This window comes from Giraffa tippelskirchi, chromosome 1, assembly GCF_054371585.1.
Source record: "Giraffa tippelskirchi isolate mGirTip1 chromosome 1, T2T-mGirTip1v1.2.pri, whole genome shotgun sequence".
Taxonomy (NCBI): Eukaryota; Metazoa; Chordata; class Mammalia; order Artiodactyla; family Giraffidae; genus Giraffa; species Giraffa tippelskirchi.
This window is the reverse complement of record NC_137275.1, coordinates 230510-242159: the sequence shown is the minus strand read 5'-3', so window position 1 is coordinate 242159 and position 11650 is coordinate 230510. Positions and strand designations below refer to the sequence as shown.

The 11650-nt window shown below is 61.8% G+C and overlaps 1 protein-coding gene across 3 annotated transcripts in view; it reads right to left on the bottom strand.

Moving 5' to 3' along the window:
- Positions 1-455: 455 nt before the first annotated feature.
- The window catches only part of PDE6B (phosphodiesterase 6B), a 28577-nt gene continuing 17382 nt past the window's right edge, over positions 456-11650 (bottom strand). For all 3 annotated transcript variants that reach the window (XM_081577142.1, XM_081577152.1, XM_081577162.1), the window contains 17 exons: positions 11564-11628; positions 10696-10762; positions 10479-10526; positions 9639-9788; positions 9301-9444; positions 8918-8983; positions 8340-8486; positions 6643-6750; positions 6299-6408; positions 6095-6182; positions 5606-5706; positions 5282-5389; positions 4706-4769; positions 4314-4388; positions 2931-3014; positions 1676-1823; positions 456-926 (listed from right to left, as the gene is read on the bottom strand). In XM_081577142.1, the coding sequence (XP_081433268.1) occupies positions 865-926; positions 1676-1823; positions 2931-3014; positions 4314-4388; positions 4706-4769; positions 5282-5389; positions 5606-5706; positions 6095-6182; positions 6299-6408; positions 6643-6750; positions 8340-8486; positions 8918-8983; positions 9301-9444; positions 9639-9788; positions 10479-10526; positions 10696-10762; positions 11564-11628 (1635 nt within the window). In that variant the 3' untranslated portion in view covers positions 456-864. The remainder of the gene's footprint in view (positions 927-1675; positions 1824-2930; positions 3015-4313; positions 4389-4705; positions 4770-5281; positions 5390-5605; positions 5707-6094; positions 6183-6298; positions 6409-6642; positions 6751-8339; positions 8487-8917; positions 8984-9300; positions 9445-9638; positions 9789-10478; positions 10527-10695; positions 10763-11563; positions 11629-11650) is intronic.

The window sequence follows — 11650 nt, the reverse complement described above, 5'->3', positions numbered from 1 at the left end:
GGAGAAGCGGCATCTGAACCAGCCTTAACCCAAGTGACCTTGCAGCACTGGCCATGGCTGTAGCCAAGAGGAATTTCCAGTGTGTGGAAACAGTTGCTTTGAAGCTAACGTTACAAGTTAAAGCCTTTTATTTCTATCAGATATTTAGCACCCATTTCAAGTGTGAGTCCTGTGTTCTGTCTGGGTCTGACTTGGCTTTTCTTCCCGGCTCAGAACCATTTGGTCCTTGGAGGCGGGTGGTTGCTTCCATGAAGGAAACCTCAGGGGTGCAGGAGGACTCGGGCAGGCCACAGGTGCGGGTCCCTCAGCACGGTTCAGAGCAGCTCCCTGGGCAGCATTTATTAACAGATTATTTCCGCACAGATCACTCAGCTGTGATCACTGGTCTCACAGCCTGGACCTTCCTGGCGGGATTTCTGGTTGGTCACAAATGAATGTCCTCCACCACATAAAAATGAGCAGCATGTTTTCTTTTGATTTTATTCTAAATTTCTATTCATATATTTGTTCTTAAACCAGATGGGAATTGGCATCTATATATCCATTTCTCCACCCATATACACATAAATACATGTGCAGTTGTGAATATATTCACCCAGTGCTTTCAGACACACAGTTCACAGACCCTTTTTGAAGATCTCTTGGTGGTATGATAATGTATCCAAAAGATGGATGAGGGTAAGGTAGGCTACACACTGTTCAGATCGTTCATCGTTGACTTCAGCTCATAAAAACACAAACCTTAAAAAAGTTCAAAGTATCCAAAATGGTCTTCAGTCATTTTCTCAGGCTCCCTCACCTCTTGTACCAGTGGTTAGAGGCGGAGGCCCGGGTGGGGTTGGGGCAGGGGGCCCGCCGACCGCCTCACAGGATGCGGCATGTAGAAGACCGGGGTGCCGGGCCACCGTTGCAGATTTCTGTGCCCGCTGCAAGAGAAGACAAGACGTGAGCAAGGGCCTCGAGCGGCCTGCAGGGGGACGGGCACAGCAGGGGCTGGTCTGCCTAAGCCCATTAGCCCAGCCAATGCTGATTTAGTTCCTGGTGACACTCCAGCAGGGGCCTCAGGCTGGCTGGTTTCTGTTGGTTCTCTCCCCTGCGGACGTTTCGGAGAGCGGGAGGAAAGTCGCAGAGCACAAGCGAGGCTCGCGGATTCTGATTCGGGGGCGCCAGCTGGTGAGGGTGAAGCCACGCTCCCGCAGTGCTGGGAGTGGGGTGGGGAGGGGAACAGGCTCTGCACCCGAGACGGGACACCACGCGTGCTGGCCCCTAGCTTGCTTCTTAGGTTCCGTGGGTCTGCTGTTTCAGCTCTGAGGCTGGTGTGGGAGCGCAGATAGAGTTCATGAGCTACTTAAGAGGGAACTGCTGATGATGGGAACAGAGGAGCTCTTAAGAGTTGGCTTTCCGCCCCTTTATAAACGTGGCTTCCCTCCAGAATGCCGAGCAGGCCCTTTCAGACTGGGCTCATCAGCTGCGCTGAGTCAGCCAGCCCATTCCTAGGGGTTGTGCCTCCCTCTGTGAGGGGGGGTGCTGCCCGTGCAGCCTGGAGTCCAGGTACAATGACTGCCTGGCCCCCGAAGCCAGCCTTATCCAGACTGAAGTGTCGTCTCACACCCGCCCCCTGCAGGCCAGGGCCGGGGCCGCGTGGCCTTGGTTGAGGCTGGAGTGGAGCCCAGACCTTTCTTGGCCGTCGTCTCCTCTTTCTTCTGGTCCTCCAGGGCCTTCACCTTGGCTTCGTACTCATCGGCCAAGGCCTTCCACTCCTTCCTGTTGTTTTGCAGCCGGTCAAACATGGGCAGGATCTCCTCGTGGAAGCGGGAGAACTCCTGGAAAGGAAACAGAAGTCAGACCACATCCCCAGCGGCTCCTGGGCGGGCTGGGCCAGAGGTGGGGTGGTTAGAGACGCCATATCCCCAGCAAAGACCTAATAAGGGATAAGGCCTTGTGGTTTGTGTCCTTGAGGTTGGAACAGGAGCTGCGGGGTGACATCTTGAAGAATAGAGTAGAAAACATCCAAGCAGAAAGGACATTCCCTAGCCAAGGGTCTGAGAAGGCTGGGCAGACGTGCGGGCCCTGGGGCTCCTTCACCCTCATACATACAGCGCATGTCACACAGAGCACACTGTCACACATGAACACATGTGAACACACAGGCTGTGCAGGTAGATGGAGGGGGGAAAGGCACAGGAGGGGAGTGCCTGGCGGGCCCCAGCGGTGACAACCTAAGGACCAGCATGTGCATCCTGATCCCGCCTTCCTCCCGGCACTCACAGACCCCAGCGTCCTGGTGGAGGCAGAAAAGGGAGCTGGTGCTTCAGTAAAGGGAAGCATGAGGCCTTGGGGGCTGAGGTGGGGAGTGGGACAAGGTGGTCAGAACCCAGCACCTCCTTCTTGGAATATGGGGTTTGCCCCCGAGACTGCAGCAAACAGTCGTGGCAGCTGACCTTCGGGAGGGCTCTGCCTCCGCCTCTTGGTCAGTCCCTGGAGCCGAGGTCCCAGCACTTGCCCCAGGTCCTTGGCTCACATCCCCCTGCACCGGCTCTGCCCAGGTATTTGCGGGGCTGGGCGCACCCAGCTGGCAACTGGACCACCCCCATCTTCCCAGGGCTCAGACCCTGAGTGGATGCACCGCATCCTGCAGTTGGTGCCTTGACAACACTGTGGGGGGCCTGCCTGGGGGTGCCTTTAGATGGGGTTCGGGAAGGGATGTTTGCGGTGTGACATCAGGGCGCGCAGGAGGATGTTCTGGGAGGGAGAGATTGGGGTGGGAAATTTCATGATCCTTCTGAGGAACTGACAGGGAGGGGACCCCATTGGGGTGAGACTGGCGATTTCGAGTTTAAGTGTAGATTTGAGGGAAGAGGAGCCCCACAGCAGCCCCCACCTCACCCCTCCCCCGCAAACCCAGCCAGGCCCTGGGCTGCGCTGCTCACCTTGTACACGAACGTGCATACGAAGTCGATGAAGCCGACTTGCAGCTTGGGGAGCTCGGCCGCCTTGTTCCGGTCCATCATTGGCTTAAGGAGGAGCAGGGACACTGTGAGGCCCCCGACACCTCCCTGAGCCCCAGGACTCAGCCCCACCCCCGCCTGATGAACCTGTCCATGTAGGGCTCACCTTGGAAGGGAAACCCAGGACCCCCCACTCCCCTCCAAGACACTGCGCCATTCTGGGGAGCTGCCCTAGGCAGCCCCGGGCCCCTGCCATGCCAGCCCCGGTGTGGAGCTTGGAGCCAAGCTCCTCCGGCTACCCATGAGCTATCCATGGTCCTGACCCGAGACCTGGCCCACAACCCCTAAGGGGCAAAGCCCAGATACTCTGAAGGAGATGACTTGGTGTCCAGCCTCTGGACCACCTCCCTGAGCTACCTCCTGGCAGTCTCTTCCTCATAGCTGCACACTCTCTGGAGCTCAGCGTGCTGGAGTGAGTCACGCAGGACCCTAGAGGCCTAGCCCGGGGAGACAGACAGGCTGCCTGTCCTCTCGCCAAGACACAGGGCACCCTTTCCTGCAGTCTGCACCTGGCCCCAGGCCTTTGAAGCCCCATGCTCAGAGAGCTCTCCGGTGGCTGGAGTTGGCCTGTGAGACCAAACCTCCCTCCGTCTCTTCTGCTCATGGTTGGGCAGCGCTCGTGTCCTTGTCCCCATGCACCTGTCAGTTCGGTCTAGCAACAGAATCCTGACCCCCACATTGCTGACCCAAAGATCCTGGCATCCTGTGGGCCTGTGGGCAGATGAAGCTCCAGGTACACCAAGACTGCCTCCCTCCCTCACCTCCACTCCTGTGAGGCCTGGTGACTGCAGGCACAGATCCAAGCCCCCGTGTCCTTCCCGTAGTGGACAGTCCTGCTCTGCACACCACCCCAGCCCTGCCGCACACTCCCCACCTCGGCTACTCCCTCCACAGCCACAGCCACATCCAGGTGAGCCCTGGACTCCGGCCACCACTCCCTGCCCAGCACTCTCCCCATGGGCCAGGCCTGACCCACCCTGAGCCTCCCTGGAGCAGCTCACAGCCACACAGGGCCTCACTGCAGAGCTGCCTAGGCCCACAGGGGCTTTTGGCCAGGAGCCGCAGCCTGGCTCTGCAGCTTTGGCAACAGCTTTCCACCTCTGAGGAGCATCACATTTTTACCCAATCCCTGTATTTCCACAACTTTACCCAGATCCAGACCCAGGTTCATGTCACATGACCCCACAAAGTGAGAATTAGGCCCCAGGATTCCAGAACCCCCGGGGGTCCCCAGTCTGCACCCAGCCAGGCCTGAGGCTCCCAAGGACCGGGACAGGTGTGGAGGATACTGGACGTGACACTCACAATGGGCTGCTGATCCAGAACCGTTCTCTCCAAGTCCCCTTGTTCCCAGAACTCAGCTGCCACCAGCAGAGCGACCTGAAAGGCACACCGAAGGCAAGCGCCGGTGGATTCAGAGCTTGGTCAGACGTTGTCCTGAGACCCTGCCAGGACGGCCAGGGCCCTCGGCCTTCCGTGCCCCAGACTCTGGTGGCTCTACTACTGAGGCTACACTGCCGTGGTGCCCAGGAGGGCAGCAGCCTCCCCCAGCATGGCGACACTGGCTGGGCCCCAGAGCTGGGCAGCCGCCCTTGCCTCACCTTGCAGACAAGTGGGGCTGTTTCCCTACCCCGGGCCCCACTTAGTTGCAACCCCATGGGACTGGCAAGACATCTGGGGACCTACATGACTCTGACCTTGCTCTGGACTTCCCAGGGCTTGGTGATGGCAGACAGGTCACACGCCGTCATCATCATGGCCCTGTGGGCAGATGGAGCTCCAGGTACGCCCAGCCTGGCCTCCCTCCCTGCCCTCCTGCCTGCTCTCTTCCCCTGCGAGGCCCAGTGACTGGGGGGGGCCCAGGTCCCAGCCCCAGTGTCCTTCCAGCAGTGGACGTGCTGCCCTGCGCGCCACCCCAGCCCTCCCGTCACCCCGGGCCGCCAGAGGTGACAGTCAGCACGCATTTCTTGGGGGCCAGTGATTTACACATAGTTCCTAATTGGGCCACTGGGACAGGCCCGGGGCTGGACTAGCTCTGAATCTCCACTTTGCAGATGAAGGAATGGAGACTCATAACATGAGCAAATTATTTAACTGTGGACTCGGCCTGTCTGATCCCAAATCCTGCAGCCTCCCCCAAACGGAGAACGGGTGGGGTGGGGGCATGGACGCTGTCCGGAAGTGAGCTGCCCTGGCTCTGGGCTCCTAGTCCCGCCTGCGGAACTTTGCCGGAAGCGCTGCAATCCAGCGGCGGAGCCGCGCGCTCTGCTCACATGACTATCTCCTTCCTCGTGGTCTCCAGGGACAGGTACTCCACCCAACTCTTCCTGTCCTCATAGTTCTTGGACTCATCCACAATCTTCTGGAACATCGTCCTCTTTCTGAACCCGAAGGACAAAGGGAGGGAGTCGACCCCTGCCTCCCACCCACGCAGGACCCCGCGCCAACGTGTCCTCCTTGGTCTGAGCCCCACCCACCCTCCAGGAGAGGACTCGAGGCCCGAGTCCAGGCCTGCGGTCCTGCGGAGGGGCACGTCTGTCTGGGCCCCCAGGTATCCCTCCGCCGGCTCCTTCCCAGCGGGGCCCCGGGGCACCCACTTGAAGTAGAGCGCCAGGTCCGTGGCGATGATGGCGACGTCCATGAGGTGGATCGCGTGCTCGTGCTGCCGCCGGTTCAGGTTCTGGTAGATGTTCAGGGTCTGTGGAGCGGGGGGGCTCCCGTCACAGCTGCGACCCCTTCTGTGCCTCTCCCCCACTCCCTCCTGGAGGCCGTCCGTCTGTCCCTCCCATGTTGCCGGCCATCTTCTACCCAAGGGTCACGGGCACCAGACGCTGGTGGCCCCGTATTGCACTGGGCGGCCTCTAACACCCATCTTCCCTCAACACCTGAGATCTGCGCCCCCGCCCCCAGGGGGCATTTCCAAACTGGAACCGCCAGGAGGGTCCCCCGGCCCCCATCGCTTCCGAGCCGGCCTCCCTTCTCCAGCCGCAGAGCGGTGTGGAGCGGTCCCTGGCAGTGGAGGCCCAGGGGTGCAGGCGCAGGTCAGCTGGCCAGGGGCTACGGGAGAGTGAGGGGAGGACACGGACCTCCTCGGAGAGCAGGAACTTCCCGAACTCCAGGTGGTGTCGTTCCAAAATCGAGGAGCCATGGAGCTTGGCTAAAGGATTCTGGGACCTGTCACAAAGGTTTGGCTAAGCACAAGCAGCGGGCAGAGGCCCCAGGGCAGCCTGCGTGCCCAGCTCCCCAGGGGAAGGGGCGGCACCCTCAGAGGCCCCAGGACGCGCGCCTACTTCATCTGGTACAGGTTGTTGGTGCCTCGATGGTCAATGTCGTGGCACAGGCCGGCGGTCACCATGGCAAAGGCCTCCAGGTCCGTGTAGTAGCTCTTCAGCTTGCCTGTCTGCAGAGACAGGCACCCAGATTTCTGCCGCCCGCCTCCCTTCCTGCCCTGCCTGGCCCCGGGGAGCTCAGCGGAACCCACCGCCCCTCCCCAGCTCCGGTGCCCGCCACCCGCTTCCGGGCCCTTGAAGGCCCCACCTCCAGGCTCCCCGGGCGCCACTGTGGGGGGCAGGCAGCTCCTCCCTGCCCTGATCAGACAGGGTGCCCGCTCCCCACCCCTGTCCCGTCCACGCACCATGAGCAGCGTGAACATGGTCTGGGCCACGTTGAAGCCGTGGCGCCAGTTGTGGTAGGTGATTCTCCTGTAGCCCTTGCTCACGGAGAACAGGAACCGCACCAGGACCTGTGGGAGGTGAGACACGGGGTCCAGGCACCGCAGTGCCCAGTCCCAGTGACGCATTTCCAGCTGAGGGCAGTGCGAAAGGCTCACGTCCCTCCCTGCCCCGCGGCCCTCCTGTCCACTGGCCTCCAACCGCCTTGGTGGGTGGCACCTCGGGGTGGACGAGGGGTAGACCGGGGCGGGGGGCGGACGACGGTGGACGCAGGGCGAATGAGGGGCGGACGAGGGGCGGATGAAGGGTGGAGGAGGGGCGGGCACGGGGCGGATGGGGGGTGGATGGGGAGCATGGACGAGGGTGGACGGGAGTGGATGGGGGTTGGACAAGGGGACAGACGCGGGGTGGACGGGGGGGGATGGGAGTGGATGAGGGGCGGACAAGGGGGCGGATGCGGGGCAAAAGGTAGGGGGACGGGGCGGGGGGTGGCGGACGCGGGGCGGACGATGGTGGATGCTGGGCAGATGAGGGTCGGATGTGGGGCAGACGGGAGTGGATGGGGGGTGGACAAGGGGACGGACGCGGGGCGGACAGGGGACGGATGGGGACGGTGGGGTGCAGACGGTGGGGGCACCAACGAGGGGCAGACGGGAGTGGATGAGAGGCGGACAAGGGGACGGACGCGGGGCGGAAGCGGGGCGGACCGGGGTGGGGTGCGGACGGGGGTGGCAGGGAGCCGGAGCAGCGGAGCTGAGGCCCCGAGCAGCTCCAGCGCTCACAGGATGCCTGGGGACTCCATCCTGTCGCCAAACCTCAGATTGGGAAAGGACCCCAGGCGAGGGGCCTGGGATACTTTGGAAGAAAATGCCCATTTCAGCCGTGGGCCCCTGAGTGGGGCAGGATGTGTGGGCACTGGGCACAGTGGTAGGGAAAGAGATGGTTGCTGAAGGTCCAGAGGCTGGGGGGCAGCAGGAGTGTGAGCCTTCTTCTGAAGGGTAGTTGGGTTTGGATGGTAGAACATGGGCTCAACGGAGCTTCTTATCACTTCCACGGCGGTTTTTAGGGCCAGAAATTATTTGGAATTTTTCCATTCTGCTAGTATTTTCTGTAATGTATTTCGTCTGTGTTTTCCCTTAGTTTTTTTGTGCAGCATCTTAGAAAATGCCAGACTTCTGAGCTTGTCCAGACCGTAAAGGAAGATGCTGTCTGACTTAAGTGGGGAAGGAGATGCCCCCTGAAGGTGGACACGGGCAGAAGCCAGAAAACCGAAGGGAAGCAGCAGAGCTGGGAGGGCCCCCCCCCCCGGGGACCCGCCCCGAGGGCCCTCTGTGCTCACACCTGAAGGGCACCCTCTGCTTTCTGCGCAGGAGCTGGGCTGCTTCTGCTGGGCCCCCTGCTCCCAACACCAGACACCCGCTGCTGCCCAGTGATGTGCGTGATCAGACTGCCTGTAGCACCTGCGTATCACACTCTCTGTCCGTCCGTCCATCCAGTCATGGAGTCTCCACATACTTGCTGTGTGTATTTTGCCAGCCTGCACTGTCCATTCTGTGTGGACGTGGCTCGCCCCCAAACTTCCTGCGGGAACCGGGACCCCGACCATCTCTCTGTGAGCTCCTGGGAGAGCTGGGATCCTGGATCACACCTGAGCCCTCACCTCCTGGGGGATCTGGAACTTCCGAACCACGCCCAGCTCATAGTACATCTGGATACCGCACTTGACCAGCTCCAGTTCTGTGCACTCCAGGTCTGAGAAGTGGAACTCATAGATGTCGAACTTGGCGGGCCCCGGCAGCACTTCCTTCTGTAGGAGGGACGGTGGGGTGAGGGGCAGGCCCGCCGGAGCCCCCCTGCTCCTCGGCTCCTCTTGGGACCCTCTGTCCGGGCTCGGACACGCCAGGTGTCTCTTCACTTCCGCCTGCAGCCTGAGGGCTCCCAGCCCCTCCCGGTTCAGCCCCTTTCCTCTCCCCTTCTCCCGCCGCTGGCGCAGCAGCAAGAATTTGCCCACCGGGCAAGTGAAGTTGTGAGGGAGACACAAAGATACACACATGCGTGGGCACACGCCGAGAGCGACAAGGACGTGTGAATACACAGGCACGTGGAACGGGACACACACGCGGTCACGGGGACGGGCGGGTTCAGCGCAAACCCTGCAGGACCACCCTCTGCCGCTAGGGGGCGGCAGCTCCCCCACGCGCAGGGCTCCTCGGCCCCCGGGGCGGGGCGGACTCTGACCAGGACTTTCCCCAGCTCGTCCTCCTCGCAGTCGGCGGGCTCCTTCCCGAGGCGTTCTCTTGTTGGCTGGGAGAGAAGACGTGCTCTGAGGCCGTGACGGTGTCAGCTGCACCCCTCGCGGCTGGGGCACAGGGTGATCCCTCGGGGAGCCCCAGCCGGAGCCTCTGGCCTCAGAGACAGGGGCGGGGGCCTCGGGCCGGCTCTTGCTCCCTCCACACCGGCCCAAGCTCTCCGCCTGGACGATGGCGGTAGGGCCCTCACACAGCACGCCCCGCGGGGCTGGGGTCACTGCTGGGGGCCCACGGCCGGGCAGGGAGCCCCTGGCAGTGCAGTGCCTGCAAGTCCAGGCCACACCCTCGCTCCCGTGGGGGCGCCGGACCTACCAGGATCAGCTGGATTTCCTCCCTGTCACATCTCACGTGGTACAGGACCATGTCCTGGGCAATGTCCTTGCGGTTCTCCAGCTTGTTCATCTTGTCGTAGGTGTCGGTGTTCAGCACCGACCACCCCAGGAACTGTGTGAGAGACTGCAGGCGCACGTCACCCCCTCGGGCACCCCCGGGGCCGGCTCCCAGGTGTGCCCTTCGGGGCACAGGGAGCCCCTGGTGGGCCAGCCCCCGGCCCCCAGGGTGGGACCTCGTGCCCGGTCAGGGCCGGGAGCAGGTGGTGTCTCCCATGCCCAGGGGTCACCTCCAGAGCCCCTCCTGTGACAGGTGTTTACCTCCATCAGGACTTCATCTTGCTCATCGAAGGGCTTCCCGTCCTTCCTGTTGTAAAATGTCGCAACCCCCACGATCTCCTCCTTCTTGTTGACGATGGGCATGGAGAGGACGTTCTTGATGATCCACCCAGACTCGTCCAGAGGCCCCTCCTGCGGGGAGAGGCGTCCAGAGCTGACCACCGCCCTGGGTCTGACCCTGGCCTGGGCCTGCTCGTCACCCAGGGAGCATGAACCTCACTGCTTCTGCCCTCAAAGGGCAGAGGCTGGGTCCCTGCTCCCATCTGTCGGCCCACCCTGCCTGCGAGCTGGCGGTGACCTCTTCCTGGAGGAGGCGGAAGACGTCCACCAGGACGCCTCACCGGGCGAGCTTGGAGGGCCAACCCCCCCACCCCCCGCTCGACCGAATGCTTTGCTGCCAAGTTCCCAATAACTGTTGAACGAGGGACCTGGCATCCCCTGGGCCCCGCGGATGATGCGGTGGGTCCCTGCTCACATTCCACTCGTGATTGGCCAGTGAAATATGGACCCTGGCCGATTCCTGGAGGAGGCCCTGAAAGATAAAGCCCAGCCCCACCAGTCCACATGTCTCAGGCCTCCTTCGGAAAAGAGCCCACCCTGGTTGTGTGTCCCCAGATGGAGCAGACATGAGCCCTCTCCAGGTGCAGCCACACTGGCCCAACCAGCAGACCTGCGTGCATGGAACACGCTTTGCTGCCGTTAGCCTGTGAGATCTGAGGTTGTTTCTCAAGCAGCAAAAACAAATTCAGTCCATCATTTCTGAACCACAACATCTTCTTTCCTAAAGTATAGCACACATTCCATTATTGAATAGACAGATACCTGAAAATTAAACATTTCATCGGCAGGGGCATTCATAATGTTACAGATCTGAAAAAGGATCAGAAACACAATTTCACTTGAAGCGGCCAAATACAGAGTATGATTCTAAAATAGACTGTCCAAGCTGACGAGCTTCTACATAGGCAAGCTGGGGCACACAGGCCTGTGGGAAGAGCTGGCGTGCAATGGGTCAGGTGCAGGGCTCTGGGGGACTCACAAAGCCACTTTCTGCCACGTAGGTTGGAAGGCCGCTGGCAAGGGCCCAGTGGTCGGCCGGGGGCGAGCTGTGGGGAGAGAAGCAGAGGGCGGATGGGCAGGTGCTTGGGTGTGTGTCTGTGCTGATTCCCTTCTCCGGGCTCCGGGTGGGTGTGGGAAGCTGGCAAAGACTTGAAGAAGGGGAGGGCAGGCCAGGGCTGGGTCTGGGGACACCTGAGCTGCGTCGTGCCTCCTTCTCTGCCCGTGAGAAGGCCCTCGCCCTGCAGGAAGCCCTTCATCCTCCTGGGAGCCACAGGCTTCACCCCTGCAGGCCTGGCTCAGGGTCCCGCTCCCTGCGTGGGCCCCACGGGGCCAGGTCCTGACGGGCTTCTGGGGCTCGTACGCCGTGCGGCTGTGGGGCTGGAGGGATCAGGTGCCACTCATGGTCTCTCCAGGCTGCCCTCACCTCCACTGGCTCTTCTGCCCACTGGGCTGGTCCCTCCCGTCCCAGCCTCTGCCCCCTGGCTGTGCAGTGTTGGGCCTCCCTGGAGACTCTGCCCATGGGCTGGCCGGGTGAACCAAGATGAGATCCTAAGGGCCTCAAAGGCCAGTTGCTGCTGACAGGGCCACCTGGACAGCCCAGCTGAGCCCTGAGTCCACACCAACATTCGTGGGACGTCAGGCCTCCTCGTGACCCCAGTCATTTCCTCCAAGACCATTGAGCCCGTCTCCCTCCACACTCTGTCCTGCCTCACGGCGCAGGGAGCGTCGACATGTGTTGGGGCGAGCCGGGGGCCAGGGACTCCCCCGTGACAGGTCCTCAGCCCCGTCTAGCCTGGGTCCTGGGGGCCCTGCCCTTGGGTAGCACGTCTCAGAACCCTGACACTTACGGGATGACCTTGATGTCTTCCTTGCCGTGGAGGATGTAGTCAATGACTTTGTAGAAGAGGATTTCCTGAGAAGCAGAGACCGCAGCG